This window comes from Anser anser (assembly GCF_964211835.1).
Source record: "Anser anser genome assembly, chromosome: 3".
NCBI classification, from domain to species: domain Eukaryota; kingdom Metazoa; phylum Chordata; class Aves; order Anseriformes; family Anatidae; genus Anser; species Anser anser.
In genome coordinates, this window is record NC_139722.1 from 108,889,963 (window position 1) to 108,913,654 (window position 23,692).

General features: G+C 56.0%; 2 protein-coding genes across 2 annotated transcripts in view; one reads left to right on the forward strand and one right to left on the reverse strand.

Moving 5' to 3' along the window:
• The first annotated feature begins 295 nt into the window (after nt 1-295).
• PYGB (glycogen phosphorylase B) lies at nt 296-17,328 on the forward strand. Its single transcript, XM_083828578.1, has 20 exons — nt 296-690; nt 2,714-2,815; nt 4,555-4,633; nt 5,611-5,714; nt 6,774-6,905; nt 9,272-9,383; nt 10,433-10,515; nt 11,406-11,549; nt 11,892-11,984; nt 12,111-12,257; nt 12,374-12,537; nt 12,914-13,028; nt 13,768-13,869; nt 13,991-14,138; nt 14,688-14,746; nt 15,073-15,214; nt 15,542-15,749; nt 15,868-16,002; nt 16,112-16,178; nt 16,319-17,328. Exons 1-20 carry the CDS (start codon nt 448-450, stop codon nt 16,469-16,471), a joined length of 2,532 nt encoding a protein of 843 aa, XP_083684704.1. The 5' UTR covers nt 296-447; the 3' UTR covers nt 16,472-17,328.
• A 496-nt stretch (nt 17,329-17,824) lies between these two features.
• The window catches only part of ABHD12 (abhydrolase domain containing 12, lysophospholipase), a 40,379-nt gene continuing 34,511 nt past the window's right edge, over nt 17,825-23,692 (reverse strand). Inside the window, exons 8-13 of the mRNA XM_083828579.1 lie at nt 22,479-22,516; nt 22,262-22,341; nt 21,396-21,478; nt 20,463-20,541; nt 19,994-20,121; nt 17,825-19,641 (exon numbers count right to left, since the gene is read on the reverse strand). Of these exons, the coding sequence (XP_083684705.1) occupies nt 19,602-19,641; nt 19,994-20,121; nt 20,463-20,541; nt 21,396-21,478; nt 22,262-22,341; nt 22,479-22,516 (448 nt within the window). The 3' untranslated portion in view covers nt 17,825-19,601. The remainder of the gene's footprint in view (nt 19,642-19,993; nt 20,122-20,462; nt 20,542-21,395; nt 21,479-22,261; nt 22,342-22,478; nt 22,517-23,692) is intronic.

Sequence of the window (23,692 nt, forward strand, 5' to 3'; positions counted from 1 at the left end):
CCCCTCACACCATCCCTGTCCTTCGTGCCATCCCCATCCCTTCATGTCACCCCTGTCCCCCTCAAGCCATACATGACCCCCCACACCATCCATGTCCTGTCATACCATCCCTGTCACCTCACTTCATCCCCATCCCCTCACACCGTCCCTTGTCCCCTCGCACCGTCCCCATCCCTTCACTCCATCCCCTCACACCGTCCCCTCGCACCGTCCCCGTCCCCTCAGCCCAACCGGGAGCCCGGGGCAGGGCCGGGGGCGGTGCGGCCGCTTCCCCTCACCGGGGGCCGGCCCGGTCGGGCCCCGCCTCGCCGCGGCGGGCGGAGGAGGCGCAGGCGCGGCGGCCCCGGCTGCGGCAGAGGCAGGGACGGGGACGGGAAGAGGGACGGGGACGGGGACGGGGACGGGGACGGGGGGGGGAAAGGGACGGATCCCGGCGGAGGTGCCGCGATGGCGGCGCCGCTGAGCGACGGGGAGAAGCGCAAGCAGATCAGCGTGCGGGGCATCGCGGGGCTGGGCGACGTGGCGGAGGTGCGCAAGAGCTTCAACCGGCACCTCCACTTCACCCTGGTCAAGGACCGCAACGTCGCCACCCCCCGCGACTACTTCTTCGCCCTGGCGCACACGGTGCGCGACCACCTGGTGGGGCGCTGGATCCGCACCCAGCAGCACTACTACGAGCGGGACCCCAAGGTGAGCCGCCATGCCCTGCCCTGCCCTGCCCTGCCCTGCCCTGCCCTGCGCGGCTCGCCTGCGGCAGGCGACCCCAGCCCCACCTTCACACCTCGCCCCGGCTGCGTCCCCAGTCCCCTTTCTGGCCTCAGATCCCCCCCTCGCGCTCCTGTGAGCGTGGTCCCACGAAGGCCGCCGTGGGCATCGCCGTGGGCACGGTCACGTCCACGCCTCGGCGGGCTCCTCGCTGGCTTCGCGCCTGCTCCCACGTCTCTGCCACGCGGGCTGGGGGCACTGGGGGCTGCAGGGCGTCCTTCAGCCCTGACCCTTCTGAATTAAGAAGCCCCAGCGCTGAACCGGGGAGCCCCGGGGGGCAGGTGTGTGCTGCAGGAGGCACGGCCCTTCCCAGCCTGCCGGCGGTGGCGGCACCGAGTCAGCTCTTTTCTCGGGGTTATGGATATTGCCTTGACGCACCGAGCTGCGCTCAACTAATGTGCTCGCATGCCAGCGTAGCCCTACGTGCTCTAGGAGTTACGCCTGGGTGTGGAGCCTTCCCTGTTATCCTTGCTCACCCAAACATACCATAGTCAATATTATTGCACCACCAAGGGGCTGTGTAAGTCCCATCAAGGGTAAGAGGAGCCCGGAGAGGGGTTGCTCTCTGTCCCAGGCACTTAGATTTTCGCTAGAACCACGTCCCTGTGGGAGGCTGAAGTGAGCAGAGTGTTTATGCCTCCGTGTGATGCTTTCACTCGTTCTGTTGAGTCCCGAGGAGAGGACGGGAAGAGCAGAAGGACCCTTTCATACTCCCAGAGCAGGTAATCCTGCCGCTTAGTGCTCCAAAACTGGCCTGGAAAGATCCCGGCTACCAAGGAAAGGGATTCAAGGGGAAGCATGATTCAAAGTCAGGCTATTGCTCTGTTAAAACTCCTGTTTACGTATAAAAATATCTGTGGGGATGGAAAAATCTGAGTAAGGGCAAAAGCGTGCGTAGCCTGCTTCCCCGCTGCGCATCCTAGAAACAGGCTTTCATTAGCATTCACCACACGGGCAGTAGTTCCTCCGAAACTTGGGAGGTCACCGCAGACCCGGCCTTCGTGTGCAGTTGTGCCAGGAGCTCTGCCACCCGTGGGACAGTTCATTCCTTCAGCAGAGTGAAACGTGCATGTCAGTGTGGGGAGGACACAAGGAAGGGAGAGCCCGTATTGTTTCAGCCCCCGACAGCCTCAGGTGGCTTTGAAGCATGTGTCTAAAGCTGTCAACACCTGGAACATCTGATTTGTCACCGTCTTGCTCAGAGATTGCCTAAAATCCAGCACGCCGGGCTGATCCTTTCTTGCAGAGCTCCCCAGCAGAGAGAGGGTGCCCCAGCCAGGACAGAAAAGCGATGGGAAACGCTCTCAGCGCCGAAAACAGGCTGGGGAAGGTTGAGCTTGCGCGCCCAAGTGCCCTCTCCCTTCCCTCCCGCTGTCCTGCCGCGGGTGACCTGGCTGGCTTATCTTTTCCCAGCTCAAAAAGCGCGAGAGGAGAGCTGGAAAATCACTGGCAGGAAGGGGGTTGGCCTGAAGCCGGGCCAAGTATGCGAGGGGCGGGGGGCTCCCTGCTTGCTGCAGGCTCTGGATCTGCTTCAGCGGAGCATGAGAAAACTTTTAAGAGCCCGGTGCAGGCATCACCTCGGGCGAGCTTGGCTGAGCGTAAAGATACAATTCAGCATCCTAGATAATTCCTGCCTGAAGTTAATTAGGGAAACACTCTTAACAGGCAACGGGATTTTTCTATAGAAGGCTGTTGGCAGGGAGATGTGCAGCAGGGAGTTGGCTAGCATCCCGTGCAAGGCTCCTTCTGACAAACAAACTGTGGTGCATGTTGTTCAGAAGCGGGCGCCAAGAGCCGCTTTGGGAGGCTGTCCCTTGCTCTGAAAAACAGTTGGGCCTGATCTTAATTTTAAGTGACTTCGGTGAAATCCTTTGGGTGCAGCAAGTGATGGGCAGGCCTCCCAAGGTGGGGTGAAACGTGCTGTAAGTGTCTTGCTTTGCCTCCCCAGCGTATTTATTACCTGTCCCTGGAGTTCTACATGGGCCGCACCCTGCAGAACACGATGGTGAACCTGGGCTTGCAGAACGCCTGCGATGAAGCCATTTACCAGGTGAAGTCCTGGGGTACGGGGGGGTCCCCTGAAGAACTGGCCAGACTTTTCCATGTGGATGGCTGGGTATCTTTATTTCTCAAGGCCTCCTCCTGAGGATGTTTTATTTTGACTAAATGAAGGCTTGGCCCTCTGCTCGTGTTCCGCCACCCCCAAAGAAGGCAGTGGTGGCACCTTGGGGTGCCTCGAGAGCTGGGCTTACAGATTCCTCAGACCACTCTTTTCCTGTAGTGGCCGGGCTCTGCATGCAGAAAGCAGCTCCAAGAGTCCCCAAAGACTAGGGAATCCCAAGGGGCAAACAACTTCCCACCACTGGGAGAGGTGACGGCTCATCACGGGTCATGTAGTCTGCTGAGGGAGGCTGGGCCAAAAAGGAAAGCGCAAAACCACCAAACCACAGTTCATACGTGCATGCACATACATAGAAAGCCCTACAGCAACACTGGCAGACGAAAGTAAATCGCCAGGAAGGATGGGGGTGGGGAAATGGCTTGATTTTTCAAATGTCACTGGATGGGTTTGAACTGGAAAAAATACAGCCACTGCTGAGTACCACCGAGTCGATCACAGATGCCAGGCCATATTTACTTAGGCTCACTGCCATCTGCAGCAGGACAGTGACCTTTTTGACAGAACAGGAGTTTGGGGGCTTCCTCACCCGAAAGCTTTATTTCCCTACCCCTCAGACTGTAACTCCACGTTACAGCTTCTAGCAGAAGTTGGGCTCTGTCACTCACTGTCCCTCCAAATGAGGTGCTAAGCTTGCTGACGAAATGCCCTGGCCAGCACCTTCCCTGCTGAGGGATGGGAAGGGATTCCCAGAGAGGCACCCAGCACTTTCTGTCTGAGCCTCAGAGCACAGGCTGGTTTTATTCAGGCAGGATCCTCGAGTCTCTTTGCGAGGCATTTTCCACGGGCTGATTCGGCCAGCTGTGCAGCCAAGGCTCCCCGTGCTGTAGCCTCCAGTTCCTGGAGCTCGTGATGGCCAGCTGGGACGGGAGGTCTCGTATCCAGCATGGCTTTGTCACAAAGAGAGACTGTATTAGTGCCCCCTGTCACGCCGTGGAGATAGCTGAAGCTCTGGGAGGGCGGTCTGGGGAGGAACTGTAGCATCTTCCTGGCTCCCCAAGTGTCCTTGCTGCTGGCAGGCTTCCCCTTGAACCAGGCACAACCCCTGGAGAGGCAGCCAGCCCTTGGGTTAGAGGAGAAAAAACCCTGCGAGCTGCAGAAGACGAGACAGCCACTTCCACCCGCGGGCCCCGGCCAAGCAGCTTGGCAGCGGGGTGCTCAGGATGTGGGACGGTGCAGAGCGTAACGGCGGAAACCGCGGCCACGGGCTGCAGAAATGGCCGTAACCTTCCTCGAGGCACCGGGCTGGGCTCCGCAGCCCTTTGCGCGCCGCCTGGCCGCCTGTTGGCCTCCTCCTCGGTGGGAGGGCCTTGCGGCCGGAGGGGCTGCCAGGAGGCCGGTGTTTTGTTGGGTGTCTCTAAGGAAACCTGCTTCGTGGGAAAGCGGTGCTTGATGAGGGATTGTTTTCCAGTTAATTAGGCTGCCCCCGGGGGCCAGAAGCCGGTGAGGTGCTTTGGGGGGTGAGGGAAGGGCTACGGGGAGAGCCCCACGCGGTTTGTGTGAGGTGTAATCATGTTGGTTTGGGATTTGTGTGTGCCCTCCTCAGAGAGCACCCTCAGAGCACGGGGTCTGGGTACTGACGTGTTCTCCTGTGGCTGTTTCCCCAACAGCTGGGTCTGGACTTGGAGGAACTGGAGGAAATCGAAGAGGATGCCGGGCTGGGAAACGGAGGCCTGGGCCGCCTGGCAGGTAACGCGGGGAGAGGGGAGCCCCGTCCTCGCTCCGAGGGTGGCCCGAGAGGAAGGGCACGGAGTTTACCTTCCTCGTGAGCACGTCACGTCTTCATCTCAGCCTCCCAAGGGCTCTCTGCTTTGTGTCACCTCCTGCACCTGGGGCTGCCTGCCACAGCAGGGCCTCAACCACACACGGCCAGCATCCAGGAGATGCCTTGGTGCCTGACCGGAGCACAGCAAGCTGGGCTGTGGCTGAAAGAGGCTGTCTGAAGCCTTTCTCCTCACCTCCCTGTAAAAGCTTTTGTTTTTTTTTCTGAGGCACACAAGCAGCCCTCACGTAGGCGAATTGTTGGCTGCTATTTTGATCTGCCCGTCACAAAGGACTGCTGGAGTCAAGAGCTGCCTGACAGAGGGAGTGCCAGGGCTGAGCTTTACCAGAGCTGCCCTGGACCGATGGTCAGAAAGCTTTGCTTTGACAGAGCTCGTAGTAAAGCAGCTGGTGAGTCAGGATCAGAAGCCCCGCAGGCAGGCGGGCTTCGAGCCAGGCGTGGGTTTCTCAGGCAGGTTCGGAAGAGCTCTCGCTGCAACAATGCTGCATTTAGGTGCATTTCACTCACACCTGGCTTGAGCTGCTGCTGCCCCCGATGACCACTGGTCTCTGCTCTGTGCACATCTGCTCACATGGGGAAGGTTGCTGCACCTGCACCTTCATCACGCGAGGCTGCAGGCGCTCCCGGTGTCGGCACCATTGCTCCCAAATCTCCCCTGGCATTGGCCTGATGCTAAGGGCCTCGCTCCTGGGGGAGTCCTGCCCTTCTCACTAACAACTTTGTGGGGCCCTGGTGCAGGCTGTCCCCTCCTGTCCCTTCTGCACGGGGATTCCTGAGCAATCAACGTTCCCAGCAGCACCGGTTGTGGCAGACCCTCAGCCCCGCACCCAGCGCGCCGCCGGGGCGAGGTTGGTGGCAGTGTGATCATGCTCTGCTCTTCCAGCTTGCTTCCTGGACTCCATGGCCACGCTGGGGCTGGCAGCGTACGGTTACGGCATCCGCTACGAGTTCGGGATCTTCAACCAGAAGATCGTCGACGGCTGGCAGGTACGTTGTTGGCACACGCGGGTCGCCCCATCCCCTTCTATTTCGTGCTGCGATGGCCGGCTCTGCCTGTGGGTGTGACCCGGCCACACAAACAGCACGTGGGGCCCTGGGCTGCCCAAAACCTCAGTATTTTAACCTGGGGTGCTGCTGCTCATGTGGGGTCCCTTGGAGACTGGCAGCAGGGCCTTAAACGGGGACTCTCCCCTGTAGCATTAATAATCATAATGGTTTGCAAGTGAAAGTAGACTAAAAAACTGCCCCAAGTGGTGGTTATTCCTCATGTATGTCTGGAAATGATTTCTCTTAGGAGACTTGTATTGCTTCTGTGCATAAAGGACCCTATTTTCCCCTTAAAACAGCTCTCCATAGGTCAGGTAGGGTAAGAGGTGTGAGGGTTGTTTTTTCTTCCTCCTCCACAAAGAAGCTGTGCTGCTAGGCCCTGTAAATGGTGGAAAAGAGGCCAAAAAAAAGAAGCAAAAAGCAACTGTAGTTGGTTCAATGTTACTTGAAAAAGAACAGGGGCAGTGGTGGCTCAGACCAAGCTCCCTCCTGGCAGAGAAGCGCCTGCAGACGCAGTGTCTGCAGGTGCCTCAGCCCCTCTTGTTCATGGTGCACATCAGCGTGGGTTGCTCTGCTGAATTCACTTCTCTCCTGTTGGTGCTGTCAGGAGCAGAGCAGAAAAATCCTCTCTGGCAGAGGGCAGAGCAGTTAGCAAGAGCTGGATTACAGGGGGTAGTTTGGACTCCTAGGGGACCACAAACTGCACCATCAAGCTGGATGCAAAGCCCTCAAGGCACTGGGCGCAGGAGTCTGTGTGGTTTGTATGGATGGTTTAAACCAGCACAGCTCAGCAAAGGCAATAGAGAGTGATTTATATCAGCTGGGTTTTAGTCATCCAAGTTTTGGAAAGCCCAGCTGTCTTCTAGAGACCTCTGTGTATCCATTTTTAAAGCCACCTTACCAAAGCTTTGCTTTTCAAACCGTCTCCCTTTGGAGAGCCGAGTTTAGCCTCCCCTTGGAGACACGAGCCCCGTCTTGAGCCACGTTTGCCCCTTGCAGGTGGAGGAGGCCGATGACTGGCTACGCTACGGCAATCCCTGGGAGAAAGCTCGCCCCGAGTACATGCTCCCCGTGCACTTCTACGGCCGCGTGGAGCACACCCCTGAGGGCGTGAAGTGGGTCGACACCCAGGTACGCGCTGGGCTTGGGGAGGGTGGCGTGGAGGGGGAGAGTCTGCCCCCGTGCTAACCGAGGTCAGGCTTTGCTTCTCTCCCGCCCTGGTAAAGCGCTTTCTGCTACGTTTGCAGTTTCATTTTTATCGGCTCCGAAGTTGGCAGGGAAAAGGGGGACGATGTTCAGTCGCAGCTGTAACTTCAGGAGGAGTTGGTGCCTGAATCTGTAGCAATTTCCAGGGTGAAACCTCTCATCCATTCTTGCAGGGATTTCTGTCAGGGGAGGATTGCAGCCCTGGCTCGTTCTGCGCTGCTCCCGGCCACGGCTTGCTCAAACCCAGTGATTTTGCAGGTGGTTCTGGCACCGCTGCTGTGGGTGGAGATCCATCTCTTGGGGCAGCCGCGCAGCAATCCAGCGGGTGTTCAACTCCTGTGGTCAGAGCAAGTGCCTCTTTCCCAGGCCAACCTGGTGGGTAGACGAGGTTTCAAGTCTCCAGTCTGCCCGGAGGCCTTGTTCTGCACCGCTGTGGAGAGCAAATGCTTCTCCAGCTCCCGCATTCCCCTGCCTCGGGTTGAGGCGAGGCAGTGTCGCAATTACAGGGGTAACGCTGTGCTTCGGGAGCACATGCCTGCCAGGGGCACGTGCAGCTGCAGCATAAATGTGTTCCAGTTTTACAGCTGAGGGAGGCAAACTCTGAAAAAGCGTGGATTTATTAAGGGGATTGAAGAAGTTTCAGCCTCTGCGCCCCAAGCCCTAAGGAGGAAAGGCCTGTGAATTTCTCGGGGATTTATGGACACGGCCTAGCCTTGTTCCCACTTTGGTCGAGGGTCTGTCTGAGGAGCGTACAGCCACAAAGCTGTTGAAGGCAGCGAGGTGCGGGCAGGTTGGCAGGGCTCAATAACCACACACCTGTGAACAGCACGGGGCACCGTGCCAGAGCTCCCCGGGGAAGCAGACACCCACCTGGGGACTGAATGCCTTTGCCTCTGCGTGCTTTCCTCTTCCAACCCCAGCGTTGCTCTGGGGTTTTCAGGGATCCCAAGCTGCGTGATGGGAAACACTGCTTCTGACAAGGAAGTGAGGTTTCAGCCAGTGCTATTGAAGGAACAGAGTGGAAAGGCTTAAAAAAAAAGTCAAAGATGCAGTTTCTAAATATAGCATCGTGCAGTTAATGGGATGCATGCCCCGGTCCCGTGGCTCGGACAGGGCAGGCTTTCTGCCTGCCTGCTTCCATGTTCGGAGCTGGTAATACCAGCTTGGAGAGCCCGAGCTCTTGCTGGTTTTCTCCAGAGGGGAGGTGTTGCTGACGCCAGCACAAAGAGGCTGTTTGGGGCCGATGTGCCGATCCGCCTGGCTTTTCCCTGCCCTGTGAGCACAGCTCCATCCATTCTCTGCTGCCCTTTGTGTCTGTGCTTGGGGAAAGCCTGTGGCTGCAGGGCTGTCGCAGCACTGCATGCTGATGTGTTTAGGAGGCTGTAAGCTCCTTCTGACAGAGGTGGCCAGGCCCCGTGCTGCAGGATCAGGGCTTTCCTCCGCAAGCACTGCTCAGCTCTGCTGGCGTAAGCCCTTAGGGGCTTTGTTCTGGGGCACGGTGCCTTGCCTCCCTGCTCAGCTGGTTTGGAGGCACGGAGACATTGGTACAGCAGTGAGCTGGAGCATGCAAGCTTGGAAGCACACCTGTGCCTTGCCTGGCTAGTGTAAGCTCAACTGGAAGCCCCGGTGGTGTTCTCTGTAGCACGAAGCCACCTGGGCAGCATCCCAGTGCTTAAGCACGGCTGAAAGGCTGCACAAGTTGCTCACGCGTGTTCAGTTCTGGTGCTGGAGATCTCGGTGTATTTACCCAGGTGGCTTCAACGTATGTTTAATGGAGTTTTTGGAGGAAGCGCTATGGCAGTGGTGCTTTGGTGGTCGGGTTTGGTCCTGGGAGGCTGCAGAGGGCTTCTGGGCAGGATTCAGGCTGTGCAGTTTATCCCAGATGGAAACACCCAGGTGCCCCAGCACTGTGCCAGCGCAGGCAGAAGAGCAGTGGCCAGCTGAGGATGCTTGCAGGGCTTTGGTGAATAGTTAATAGGCACTCCGGTTGGTATGGGAAGGTCAGCGGGTTGCTTGCAAGCCTGTTGTTTCATTAATGAGCATGAAACTCCTGTTTGCCAGTGAAGCTCCAAACAACTCTTCCTCTCCTATTAATGCTTTCCTAGCGGGTGCTGAAAGTGCCCGTGACAACAAGCAGGTTTGTGAACCTCAGCAGCTGTGTTTTAGTGCACGTGGGATCTTTACCACAGCCAGAAGTTGTCTGTGTCCTCTGGATTCTTTCTGGAGACGTTTTGAACCTTCTTCTGAGGATGTCATGCTGCTAAACAGAGGGAAATGCTGTCCTTTTGCAGGTTGTCCTCGCCATGCCGTATGACACACCAGTGCCAGGATACAAGAACAACACTGTGAACACCATGAGGCTGTGGTCTGCAAAAGCACCCAATGACTTCAACCTCCAGGAGTGTAAGTGCTATCCCTCCACTGCCTATCTTCTGGCCAGCGGGCTCTGGGGCTGGGACATCGTTATTCCTCTGTGTGTTGCACCTGGCACAGCACTCCACATCTGCCCTGCTTTATCCATACCTCCTGGCTGCCTCAAAAACACAGTGCTGAGTGCACACCCATGGTCTCCAACTGCTTCCAGAACCCTTGTGCACCCATCCTCGTTTCACCCCCCTCATGCTTGCCTCACTCTCAAAACCTGCCCTGTGCATTCCCCAAGTGATAAACCATGTGCCAGTGTGTTCTGCACATCACCAGGTGAGCTGCAAGCACCCAGGTGCCATGGAGAGCCATTTCCATGCAGCAGCATCCTCTAGTGCTGAAGGAAAATGGCAGCATTTTCCTTCCTTACTGCTGGTTTCCTCTGAGTCCACGTGTGACCCCTACTGTATTTTTCAGGCTCTAACTGTAGTGCTGAAGGACACGTACTGGGCAACTAACAGTTGCTAGGCTGTACAGAAGGGGAATGTTTTAGACAAGACTGATTGGATTCATTCTTCCGTACTTGGAAGGACCCAGACGTGCGTGTCCAAGCAGCCCCATCAGGGGAACTTATGTGGGACGCAGAGAACTGAGTTCTTGATCAGTTCTTGATCGGCAGCTGTGAGCTGGGTTTCAGGCGGGCCTTTTGTGCCCTGTAGGAGTTAGCTGTGGTTGTGGTCTTCGTGCTTCTTTGCCCTGCACCACTTCTCCTTAGTCCTGAAGCAAGATGGCTGCTTCACTCGCTTCCTTTTTTTTGCCTTCTCTGTCTGCTGTCCGTCTTCACTTTCTGTCTTCTGTCCTTTCCAGTCTGTGTGTCTTGAGAAACTGTGTGGGTATGTACCTTTCTCTCGTCTCCTCCTGTCTCTATGGGTGCATTCACACACGTCCATTCCCTTTCATATTTCATTAATACCAGCCGTCATGTTCCTGCTAGAAATCTCCACAAAAGAGGGAAAAGCACGGTGTTGGGGACCTGTCTGAATCTCTGCAGCTGTGGCAGTGCTGTGTGTATTTCTCTCTCACTGCAGTCAATGTGGGTGACTACATCGAGGCAGTGCTGGACAGAAACCTGGCAGAGAACATATCCAGAGTCCTGTACCCAAACGACAACGTGAGTGACTCTTGCTTCTCTTTCCTGCTGCTTGGGTTCATCCTTCCTGTAGTTTTATTGCCTTGTTTGCAGGCAGTGGAAGGTCACGGCCACCTGATGGTTATTGTTCTGGTTTGAGGATTTTTAATACAACGTGTTAGCTCTGTAATTCTCAATGAACAGATGCAGCTCTGCTGGCCCCAGAGCATCACTGCTGCCTGATGGCACCTGGGAGCCTGGCCCGTATCATATAGTTGCTGTCTGCCTTCATACTCAAGGCAGTTGCCAACTTACATGGTTTACTGTTTGCAAAAGTAAGTCCTTATTTTAGAGGTGTCTATGAGGGGGCACTCATTTCCAGCCCCAGTTCAAGGGGTTTCTCACGCAGGAATTGTCCCAGGCCATGCAGTCATTGTGCACCCAGTCACGGATTAGCATCTGTGCTGGAAAAGCTCATCTCCTGGGCTTTACCCCACCCACTCATTTCTCTTGGTGTTTTAAAACAGAACAGCGTGTTGTGTGGTGTGCACAGGAGGCAGCTGGTGTGTCCATAAATGACACTGGCTCCTGGCTATTGCAGGGAGTCCAAAATCCTTGCTCCAAAAACCCTGTAGAGGGCCTTGCAGCGAGGGAGGGAGCTGCACTTGGTTTGTGGGAGCAGCACCGATGTGTCAGGTTCTGTTGCCCTCTGGAGGCAGCTGAAACAGCAGCCTGTAGCATGGCTGGAGCTGTAACATGGCTGGCCTCCTGAGAGGCAGGATGAGTAACACCTAGGTTTGGCCTGACAAAGTGCAGAGCACGTAAGGGCTGTTGGGAAGCCCATCGGATTGGACAGGAGCATCTCCAGGGGCTGGGCTGCCAACTGGGGATGGCAGCTGCAGCACTGACACCTGCGTGTCCCCCACATGCAGTTCTTCGAAGGCAAGGAGCTGCGGCTGAAACAGGAGTACTTCGTGGTGGCCGCGACCCTCCAAGACATCATCCGCCGCTTTAAGTCCTCCAAATTTGGCTGTCGAGACCCTGTCAGGACAAGCTTTGAAACGTTCCCGGACAAGGTGAGTTTGTGGGCAGGGAGGGCCCGGGGGTGTTTCAGCCAGACCTGCCCACCGTGTGGGAGAGCAGGATGCTTTGCTGTATACAAAGACCCTGGCAGTTTGGGTTGGAACACAGAAGTGATCTCGGGGCCCATTCTCCAGGGGAAAAAATACATTTTGGAGCAAATCTGTTGAAGGTTGAACAGCTCCATGGGAGCTCTGTCTGTTTCTGGGATGTGTGGTTCTGTGAGCCATAAGAAGAGACCTGAGTCTTCCCCCAACCCTGACCCCACGGGGGCTGTGCTGGGACACAGACAGAGCCCTGTCACTGCCACATCTGAGCCCGGCGAGTCTGTGTTGCAGGTGGCTATTCAGCTAAATGACACCCACCCTGCCCTGTCCATCCCAGAGCTCATGCGGATCCTGGTGGACGTGGAGAAGGTGGACTGGGACAAGGTGAGCAGAGCTGGAAGGTGCATACCACACCTCACAGGGGCAAGAGCTGCTGTCCTCCCCTTAAATAAGGTTTTCTTCCCCCTCCTGGCCCCGGCATGTGTGTGTTAACCCGCTGTCTGCGTGCAGGCCTGGGAGATCACGAAACGGACCTGTGCGTACACCAACCACACCGTGCTGCCCGAGGCCCTGGAGCGCTGGCCAGTCTCCATGTTTGAAAAGCTGCTGCCCCGTCACCTGGAGATCATCTACGCCCTCAACCAAATGCATCTGGATGTAAGGGACTCGGCTGGTCACGGGCTGTGGGTTTCGCTCCAGCTGTCTTTTAGGATGGGAATGTTGCCAGGCCCTACAGCTGGGTTGCTAATGCCCCTCTTCCTGCCTGCCCGCAGCGCGTGGCAGCTCTCTACCCAGGGGACGTTGACCGTCTCCGGAGGATGTCGGTGATCGAAGAAGGGGACTGCAAGCGCATCAACATGGCACACCTCTGTGTGATCGGCTCCCATGCCGTCAACGGCGTGGCCCGCATCCACTCCGACATTGTGAAGAACTCAGTGTGAGTTGGGGGACACCCACAGTGTGCACAAACCTCCCCTCTCCTCTCTGCTCACTGAGCTTCGCCTGCAAACCTGGGGGGCTGGCTGGGGCAAACAGGTATCAAGGCCCGCTTCGGTTGTCCTGCTGGGCACAGCGGGCTGGAGAGACAGTCTTATTTGAGAGTGTACAGGGTCCAACTCATCTCCCTTCGGAGCTGGTGAAATCCTAGGCATTAGAGCCGAGGAAGGGGTTTGAGAGGCAGTGCAGAGAGTTCACGATGGTACAACGAGATCAGTAGAGGTTGTCCTGAGTCAGGAGCATGTCAGGAGCACCCAGCTGAAGCTCTGGGTGGTGGCAGAGTGGTTCAGTGTGGCCCCTACTCCCTGATGTTCCAGGTTCAAGGATTTCTACGAGCTGGAGCCGGAGAAATTTCAGAACAAGACAAACGGGATCACGCCAAGGCGCTGGCTTCTGCTGTGCAACCCAGGACTGGCCGATGTTATCGCCGAGGTGAGTCGCAAGCAGCTGGAGTGAGGGGCTGAGCTGCGATCCCTGCTGTTTGCTTCTGGGCACTTCACAAAGTCTCAACAGAGCCTGAGGGAAAGGTCTGGCAGGTGTGAGCGAGGACAGCCTGGTAGGAGCATGCCTGTTGCACGTGTAGGTGTGAGGTTGGCTGAGCTTTGAAGTCTCTGAGGAAGAGCTGGCCAAGGAGTTGCAGAAATTTGGATCTGGCTCCCTCCCCTCGCAGTGGTTGCAGATAACCTGTCAGGCAGCACCACGGTGTGTAGAAGTGGGGTGTCGGCAAAAGCATCCAAGCTTCATGGCCACAAAGGAGCTCCCTCAGAGCCCCAGCCCCAGTTTTGTCTCCTCTGTTTAGCAGGCCCTTGAGGTTTGTTTATTTTTGCTTCACACTGGGGTATGTAATAGCCGAAAACCTTTGTGCAGTTATTTTTTATGTCCTGCCCTTCAGTTTCTCCAGCTGCCAGGAGGCCCTGGTACACATGCACATACCCTTCCTCTCAAGCTCTTTGAGGGAAAAGGACTTGTTTGGATTTTTGCAAGTACCCATTTTCCCCTGTACCTTCGAGCTCCCTGAAAAATCAATTTGCCATAGGAAACTGTGCCCCTTTTCCTGTCCAGAGCATCTCTTCTTCCTCTTCCCAACAGGGCTGTGGTTGGGGAAGTGCACTTGTGGACGGGGTGAGATGTCCCACAGGTGAAACATCCCTATTTTGATTCCTTCCTTTAGAAAATCGGGGAAGGCTTTGTCACAGACCTGAGCCAGCTGAAGAAGCTCCTGGATTTCATCGATAATGAGATGTTTATCAGGGATGTGGCAAAAGTCAAGCAGGTAACGAGCGCTGGAGGTGAGGGGGGAAGAAGGGTAGAGGCAGCATGCTCCCAGGGAACATCCCAGCAGCCAGCCCTCACTTCTGGCACAAGGCCTGCTCCTCATCAGATTTTCTTGCCAGGAGAACAAGCTGAAGTTCTCAGCCTACTTGGAGGAGCAGTACAAGGTCAAGATCAACCCTTCATCCATGTTTGATGTTCAAGTCAAGCGAATCCACGAGTACAAGCGGCAGCTGCTGAACTGCCTGCATGCTATCACCCTCTACAACCGTAAGTCCTGCCTGGTAGGGGCTGGTAGTCCAGGGGCGCCCCCCAGCAGCCCCTTGCTGCCAGCGTTCCTATGAAAATGCACGCCAGCTGGTGGCCAAGGACTCCTGAGCCTGGCTGTGCCCTCCTGTCACGAGGGGCTTCTCCTCCAGGAGGAGGACAGAGTACCTGAAGGGTCCTGCAGAGCTCTGGAGAAAAGCTCACAGCCCAAATCTCCATCGCGGCGTGGTCCCAGGGCCCAAGTCACCCCCGCACCCGTACTGCTGGTGTTAGGACTGGCCTGGTGCAAGCTAAAACCCCGCTCCCAAGTGTCTGCCTCATCCCCCTGCCCCTTCCCAAGGGGAGGCAAGTCATTACAGCTCTGACTCGTGGCTGTCTGGAGTGGCTTTCCAAGTACTTTGCAGCCCGATTTTGCCCAGCACAGCTTTGGCAGATGTCTGGTTGGGCTTTGGGGTTCTGCAGGTGTGCTGGGCTCACAGCCCATCTCTGATGTGAACGATGAGCTCTGCCCGGTTTGTCTTTGCTTCAGTTGTTTATGCCCTGCTCTTTCAGGCATCAGAAGTGACCCATCCAAATCCTTTGTTCCTAGGACGATTATGATCGGAGGAAAGGTAAAGTGCTTCCCAGCCTCAGTGCACGCGCGGTATTGGGATGCGGGGAAGGTGCTGGTCCCTTCTGGGGGCTTTGCTGGGTTTGCTGTGGGTTAGCCAGCGTAGGTCTGTGCTGGTGGGCTCTTCAGGAAGCGCTGTCATGGACTAGTGGGGCCCCATCGCTCCCCTCCTGGGGCTCAGGGCTTCTCCCAGTAGGGTTTTGGCTGAGCCATGTGAAGAGCAGAGGTGAGGCCCAGGTTCTCCCCACAGCAAGGACCCCGCATTGGCACCTCTCATGCTCTGCCTTCCTTAAAAGCCTTCACTCTCTCTGGTCTGCTCTTCTTCAGGCAGCCCCCGGCTACCACATGGCCAAGATGATCATCAAACTCATCACATCCATCGGCGAGGTCGTCAACAACGATCCCTACGTGGGGGACAAGCTCAAGGTCATCTTCCTGGAGAACTACCGCGTGTCCCTGGCGGAGAAAGGTACGTCTGTGGCGCATGGAGGCACAGGGCAGGAGCTGGCCGTGTCCCAGCTGAGCCCAGAAGCTGGTTTGACAGAAGGCTGTCACAGCAGGCCACCTGGGCACCTTCAGGAAGGGCCTGAGGGCTGCAGGGCTCTACATGGGGCAGGAGCAGCAGCAGCTGCATGGGGTCCTGGCAGAGCTGGGCCTTTGTGCCTGGGTCCGGCCTCTGGGCTGAGCTGGAAGGGTCAGCAGGCCACTGCCCAGAGTCGTTCTGCTGTCCTGGGCCCAGGCCGGGGGGAGCTGCAGCAAGCCGAGGGCTAACTCCCACCTCTCTTGCACCCGGCAGTGATCCCAGCAGCGGATCTCTCCCAGCAGATCTCCACAGCTGGCACGGAGGCCTCGGGCACCGGCAACATGAAGTTCATGTTGAACGGGGCCCTCACCATCGGCACCATGGATGGAGCCAACGTGGAGATGGCCGAGGAGGCAGGCGAAGAAAACCTCTTCATCTTCGGCATGCGGGTGGAGGACGTGGAGGCCCTGGATCGCAAAGGGTTGGTGCTGGGGAGCGTGCTGCCCTCTCTGCCCGAGACACGTGCCAGCTCTCTGGGTGCTGGGCCCCGGGGGAGAGCGCCAGCCCCTACAGCCCGTCCGTGCCTCCTCCCTGCGCAGGTACAACGCGCTGGAGTATTACGAGCGCCTACCGGAGCTGCGGCAGGCCATTGACCAGATCAGCAGTGGGTTTTTCTCCCCGAGAGACCCCGGGTGCTTCAGGGACGTTGTCAACATGCTCATGCACCACGACAGGTGAGGCCTGGCACGCATCCCAGCCCCTTCGTGGGAAGATGACTGGGCTGCCCCGCCTGGGACCCTGCAGCAGGCAAACCCCGGCCTTACTCTGCGTTCTGGCTTTCAGGTTTAAGGTGTTTGCCGACTACGAAGCCTACATTAAATGCCAAGGCCAAGTGGACCAGCTGTTCATGGTAAGAGCTGCCCACAGCCTCAGCAGGGGCAGGGGGTCCTTGGCCATGGAAAAGGGGAAGCTGGGCTGTAGCGGTGCCCCAAGCCTGAGCCGTGCGGGGGTGGGATGAGTGACCGCTGCCCTTGCCTCCCCTCTTTCCAGGACCCCCGGGAGTGGACTAAGAAAGTCATCAGGAACATCGCCTGCTCGGGCAAGTTCTCCAGTGACAGGACCATCACCGAGTACGCCCAGGAGATCTGGGGGGTGGAGCCCTCCTCCACAAAAATCCCCCCACCCAACCTCCCCCGGGACTGACGCAAGCACAGAGGGAAGGAAGGAGGGATGGGTGCCCAGCCCCGGAGCCCTCACCCGCATTTCACCGCCAGCTGGCCGGGCTTGGCTCTGCAGGAGCGAGGCCTTTCCTTCGGGGGGGTAGAACGGTGCTCTGAGGAGGAGCCCTGACTGAGGAAGGGGAGCGGGGGGAGAGGCGAAAGGCCCCCGTGTTTGTACCCAGCCTGCACGTGCTGCGTATCGCTTTTAGTGAGACAGCCACGGATCAGTCTTCCGCAACCGCACTCCACGCTTAACAAGGGATCTCCAGCTAAATCCTTCCCTCCCTCTGCACGTGGCCTGGCCTCCCTGCCCCACAAACGGGTTTAGACCACACCGAGTGTCCGGTCCTCCTCCAGGGGCTGTGCCAGCCCAACAGCAAGGGGAAGGAGAGGCTGCTGCCTGCCCTCCCTGCCGCCCCCTTCCCCCAGCGATGCCTGGAGAAGGGGCTGGGTGTTAGATCAGCTGCCTCCAGTGCAGGTGCCACTTCCGTACACTGTGGTGCAGGAGGAGAGGGATCAGCAGCTGGGATCACAGAGCTTGCTGTAGCCTCCTCCCCACCTAGTAATTAAAAACCCAGTAGCCGAACCACTCCAGGGATATTTTTTTTTTGATTTTTTTTTTTTTTAAAGCATCTATAGCTGTGTGGAACAGGTTCTGCTTGCCCCTGCCAGCTGGGTGGTGACCCAGCCCGGTGCATGACAGCTCCTCTGTCCCTCCCCAGCTGGGCCCTGCTGCTCCGTGCATCCCTCGTGGGGCTGGGGTCAGTTTAACACCTGTAGCGCGATGTAGAGCACCAGTACTCCCGTGTGACACCCACTCATTAAAGCAACCCGAACATGCGTTGGTTTGACTTCGGTGTGACTGCCCGCTGCGTGGGGTTCCAGCCTGGTGCCACGACACTACAGATGCGGACACGGTGCCGGCACTGTCATGGGGACAGCATACCCATGCAGAACGGGCTCTTTGGCCAGCACCCAGGGTGGACAGGAAGGAGACGGGGCCAGAGGCTGCTCTGGGCCACTACCATGTCCGAGTACCCTGGCATGGTGGCTACATGCACTGGGATGGGGGTTACGGTCTTGGATTTAGCCTGGAAATGGCACAGGGGGGTGCTCTGCTTGAAATCCCACGGGCAGCTCCTGGTTTCCCTAGAGCCTCAGCCGGGCTCCAGGAGAGCTGCTCCCCCAGAGCTGGCAGCAGTACCACCCCCAAAGAATCGTCCAGTCCCAGTTGCAAGCCCTTTCTCCCATCCCCTAGCCCTACTGCAGCACTGCTGCACACCCAGCTGGCCTGCCCGAGCAGGGAAAAGGTCCCAAAAACAGGTGAAAGCTGAAGTGATCAGCAGTCAATGCCTTTATTAAAACTACACCACTTTTAGATAAACATTTCAGTTTAAGTTTCCAAGCATCTCACTGGCCTACTGCAGGGACCGGCAGCATTGGGGTCACCGCCAGCCGCCGTCCCCGTGCCGGACCCTCAGCTCTGCCCCCGGAGGAAGGCAGCCAGCCTCCGGCTCTTCCTCGCTCTGAGCCAGCTGCCGGCAGCAGCGTTAGCTGGAACGTGCAGGTCACTCTCTACAGAGCCACTTAAGTGTTCCTCTTCTGTCAGTGCAATAAATACAAGTGTATCGAACATAATTTAAGTGGCACAGTTAGCTTATGAGTATCATGGGTCAGAAACCTCAGGGATAACCACGCTAATGGCAGAAGAATCTCAGTACAAGAACAAGCTACTGTCTGCTTTGCAACTAGTATGGTCCTGCAGGTATAACTGGGATGCATGCCGAGCAGTTTATACTACGCTGTACACCCCTGAATGGACCCTTCAGGCAGCACGATTCACTTCTGAGCACTAGTGACTAAACCTACAGCACCACTCCTTTCTCCTGGACAGCGTGCTCCCAACACAGCAGTGAGATGGGCTGAGAAAGCTGCTGCTGGAAGTGCCTGTGGTGCCCAGAGCACAGCAGGGAGGCAGAGGGAGAAAGGTGGAAGAACCCCAGACTTGTTTTTGCATCAAGAACTGCGTTGTCACTGCCTGCTTGTAACTACAGAGGAACAGCGTAGCCACCAGGAACAGGAAATCAAAAGGAAGTAAAAAGTAGATGAGGGGAAATCAAAATACAAGAGTTCTTCCCACCCAAAGGAAGCACATAGCTGGCTGGCTGTGTACAGGGAAAATGGAAGACACCCATTCCCACATCCTGGGCCCATGCTGACCGCAGAAGGGGGAAGTCAGGCAAAACACGATCTTATGCTTTCCAGCTTAAACTCCCAACTCTGTAATTTATCTGTATAAGCCACTTCAGTCCTAGTAAGAAGTGCGTGTGAGGAAGGGGAGGAGCTCCACTGAGGGTAACAGGGATGGGAGCAGAAGTGATGTCCAGAAGGGAAACCGTATGGAACAGAAAAAAGGGTATTCATCTTTTCCCCTTAAATAGATGTTGGAAAAGGAAGAACAAAAAAAAAATCTCACTTTATTTCCAAATGTGTGCAATTAGCCCAACACTTGCAGCACATTGTGACTGAAGAGCTAAACAAAAATACCTCTCACCACCTGGATCTTCAGTGTATTTGTAATTACAGCCACTTAGCGGAAAAAAAGGGCAGGCAAAACGTGTATTTCCTAGAGAGGGAACACCTCAAACTCAAGCAAGACAACTGTGGTATGGAGACACGGCAAAAGCCATTCACCTACAAATGAGTCTGTACGTGATCCAAAAAATAGCAGCAGTGTTTGGAAGTGAAAGAAACACCCTTGGTCATGACATACGTGTCCTAGGAATGTCTGTCCTCGGTGGTACCGCGCTGGATTGGCCAGGCTCTGTTGTGCTTACTTTTTTCACCATTTGGTACAAGCTCCTGGGTTGTTGTCACCCCTCCGTCCACATCGAAAAAGAAGCCATCAACTTCTTTCTTCTACCATCACAGACGCTGATGCTGGGAGCTGGAGTTGCCAAGGGTACACATCAGGACTGGAGTGGGAATCCCTGACCTCCTTTCGTGCCAGGGATGGAAGAATGGCAGACTGACCCACGGGGAGGGAAGAGGAAAAGGAGAGAGAGAGGGGAAGGAAAGAAAGGGAAACCTCTGCGCTGCCAAGCAGCCAGTCTTCAGTGATGATGCTCATGTTCAGATACTCCCAGAAATTCCCTAGGAAAAGAAACAACACAGCAGTGACTCTCAGTTGTCCTACGCTCTGGTGGATGCCGTGGCTTCTGTTTCCCTGGCAAATACTGGGGCTCGAGCGCTTGCAGCTAGAGGGAGCAGCAGTGAGCTTTGCTTCACCCATCTAGAAGAGGTAAATGCCAGCAGCAGAAGCAGCTGCTCTGCAGGCAGCCCCTCCAGAGCATCCAGCTCACAGCAAAGATGAGACGGAGAGGGGGGGAGCGCTCCCAAGCTTTCTGTGGTTCCCTTTCTGTAGTTCCCCTTCTGTAGTGCTGGACCCAGAGCCCCAAGCACCGTCCCCCCCATGCTGTGAAGACCCTGCTGGCTGGGCTGTTACCGCAGTATTCGAGGTAGCTCTGGACTCCTGTAGATGTATTTGTGCCGGTAGCCGAGGTCTGTGTGGAACGGAACGAACTGCACCTTGTAGTCTCGGAAACTCCGCGATGTCGCCGCGATGTTGTAAAGCTGAGTCCGAGGGGAAGCAGGTGAGGGCCACGTGTCACTCCAAACCAGCTACCCCCCAGCTCAAACCCAGACATCCCACCCCAAATCAGCCCCCAGGCCCCCAAACCAGCTGCCTCTCTCAGGGGTGGTCCTGGCTTGACCAGCTTTGCGACCTCTCGCCCAGCCTCACTACTGATTCGCCACCTCCAGCACCACAGAACCTGTGGTCCCTTCAGGCTGCGCATTTCTGTGTACGTCCTGCTGTTGCTGTCTTTCTGCCTGGCTTTATCAACATCCCTGGGGCGTTATTCTGGCCACCCCAGTCCCTTCCTCCAGGTCAGTTCGCAGAGCCACACGCCTACCTTTTTTCCCAGATGAAACGGTACCACCGGGTCGTCCTCAGCGTGAAGGATGAGCAGGGAGCAGGAAATGTATTTCACACTGTAAGACAGACAACAGTGGCAATCAGGAGCACGTAGACTGGATTCATTTTCCTCCCTGCCCAAAACTACTTCTACCACAGAGAGCCCCTTACTGATGTCAGGCAAAGCCAGTTAAAAAACAGAGCAAGCAAACAACTGCAAGGCTTCAACACAGCACGCAGGGCTAGGAAATGTGGGCTGGCCCGCAGCAGCCTCACGGCACTAACACCAACACGCCTGGATTTGCGAGGAAGCTGCAGTGACTAACGTGTTCTGTGGGTCGTTAAGTGCAGTTCAGATCTTGAAAATGCTATTACACGGGCACCATTAATTCGATCTGCAGAAGATTTACTAGCAAAAGGCATCCTTGGAAAAGCTGTTTGCTGCTCAGACCCAAAGTGGCTCACATCACTGCAAGGCATCGTCCCCCAAGGTCTGGTTTGGTTTCGCAACTGGAAACCGAACTCCTAAGTGCTCAGCCTCTTGAATGAGGTGAAAGCAGACGTTATTATGCAAAAAAGGCAGCTTATGCAAACGCACACCAGAGAAATAATCCCAAACCTTTAAAGTCCTGATGCTACTGCTTAACGTGTAATGCACACTTGAAAGGCATAAATCACCAGGATCAAATTAGCATATCCCTGAGTAGTCTCTGTGCTCTCTTTTGCCTCTCTCCTCATTAAGACCAATTAAAAAAGAAAGAGCTCCATGGTGCAAAGCTGTGCTGCATTCAGGGCTGCAACAGTAACTGAAATCCCTTCAGCAAGTACAATGCTTCAACAGAAAACGAGCAGAGTGCAGTCTGCTCCTTGATGCTTGCCCTGGTTCACTGCAGCCACAGCTGAAACCCCAGCGAAGAGGGAAGACACTCACTTCTCATCGTTTGCAAATTTAATCCCACTCGTCGTGATGGGGTCAAGGAAGAACCAGTCAAACCCAGGGAAGTATCTGTATATCTGAAAGGAAAAACTGGTGTTAGTGGCAGGCACCAGCAGGACAGTTACACGCAGCAGGAACAGGGCAAGCCTCTGCCATCCCTGTAACATCCCTGAGCTGCTGGCTGCGCGCTCTGCAATGAGACAGACCACGTTTCCACCAGCACCTTTTTTCCTCTCCTGTGTCAAGCCCCTCTTATCAGCCCGCTCAGGAGCAGGCTCTCGGGGAACTTGCACGGTCAGAGTATCGAGGCATGATGCTGCCGCTGGGAACAGTTTTCTGGCAAGCGAGCTTTATCCCTGGGCACCTCACCAGGACAGGCACATCCAACATGGGTGTCTGCTCAGTTTAGAGCCAGCTTGTAGCTGAACGGAAGAGACAGCCACATCGGAGTGAACTCACCAGGGGATCTGGGCAAGCAAAGGGACCATACAGAGAGGGCTGTGACCAGGGGAAGCCCAGCTTTGCCATCACTTCGCTCACAGCCCACAAAATGGCCTCCCACAACAGGGAAGCTACAGCACAGAGCGGGCCGTCCACTGCTGAGAGCTGAGTTTACCTTACCCTCTCTGCATTTACTGCCCTTTCTGACCCCAATTTCTGTTTTATTTCACCAGACTCCGCACATGGGTCAGGTATTGCTTACTGCAGTGGTCTTCCCAGGACCTGCCTTACACGCTGGTCTTTATTTCCAACGCTTGTAAACGTGACTCATGGCAGTTAGCTCAGCTACATCGCTTCTGAAGGTTAATCTCTAGGCGTGCCGTTACACACCACTGCTGTGAGAACCGCTGTGTACTTGCCACAGAAAAGGGGTGACTCCGCGCCTCCTCCCGTATGTTGGTGAACGGAGATTCCAGTATCAGGGCATCCGGGGGTGTTTCTGAAAAGCCAAAGGCAACGTGCTGAAGTGCAGGGGTCAGCTGCCACCACGGCATGCCAAGGACAGCCTTGTCACAAAACCTGGGACATCGGCGGCACCTGGGCCAGGTGGGGCGAGCAGCAGCCCACCAGACTTACCTCTCTCACAAAGGCGCCTCACGAGATTTGTTGCGACCCTGGAAAGGAGAACAACGGGTGTTAATCCAGCACAGTCCCTCTGCAAAATACCAGGCTCTGGTGTTAGCAGGGGGCAGACGTACAACTACAATGCCCTAACACTGCGGTCTGGGCAGCCAGCCCACGGTGACTTGGGTTCCCACAGGTCTCCCAAACCCCACTGATGCCCACAAAGGGCATTAGGCACCTGCGTTTAGGGAAATGAACAAGGCCAGGAAAGCAGCACACCATGTAGTCACTTGAAAGGATCTCTTTGAGGTGGCTCTCAGGCTCCTGACACACCCACAGCGGTGCAACACAGCCTCCTGCCCCATGGGTACAAGGACTGAGGAGCAGAGAGAGGGAGGCAGGAGTATGGGCAGAGGGTTACTGAGCTCCAGGCAGCTGAGCATGGGGCTCCCAGGGTGACGCTGGTCACAGCTAGGTCAGAAAGCCAAAAGGTGTCCTCCATGCACCTCCCTAACGGGATGGACACATTTGCAGAAGTTGCTGAATCCTCCAAGCACAGCTAACTTCAAAAAGCTCAACCTCTGGGCTGGCTACAGTCACCAGCAAACTCTGCTGGGGACCACAGCCACAGGCCGTTCAGATGGCAGTGCACTGGGAAACGTCACCAGAATGCTCCAACCCAGAAAGGGATCCTGAACGCAGCAAAAATAAAGAGGAAGAGCCAAAGGGAAAAATAAAATCTTCCTAGTCTCAAACAAAGCACGCCGTTTAGTACCACGGTGATGAAGATGCACTATCCTGAAACACCTCCCTGCCCCAGCACCACGTTTCGTTGGACAGCAAGGCAAGCCACTGTAGGCTCAAACAGTCTCATCTGCACACTGTTTAACTTCAAAGCAATTCCTGCGTTTGCCCTCTGCTCATCCCCACATCAATGGGATAAGAGTACGTGTTTTCTGCTGAGCGTGATCAGCCTCCAGACAGCACAGGAAAGGGAGGAAGCATAAAAGGAAAGTTAAAAACCATTTAGGAAAAGGCACTTTGGACTGCAGATTTCTCACTGTTCCTACTTCCCTGTGCCAGGCATGACCCCGTAAACACTGTCGATGGCCAGCAGTGCAGCCATGCAGGCATCTACATGAATATTAATTACACACAATATGTTTGTCAGAAAAAGAACATTTTGTAAGGGAAAACTGCGCGCACATGTGGCCTGTCTGGGACGC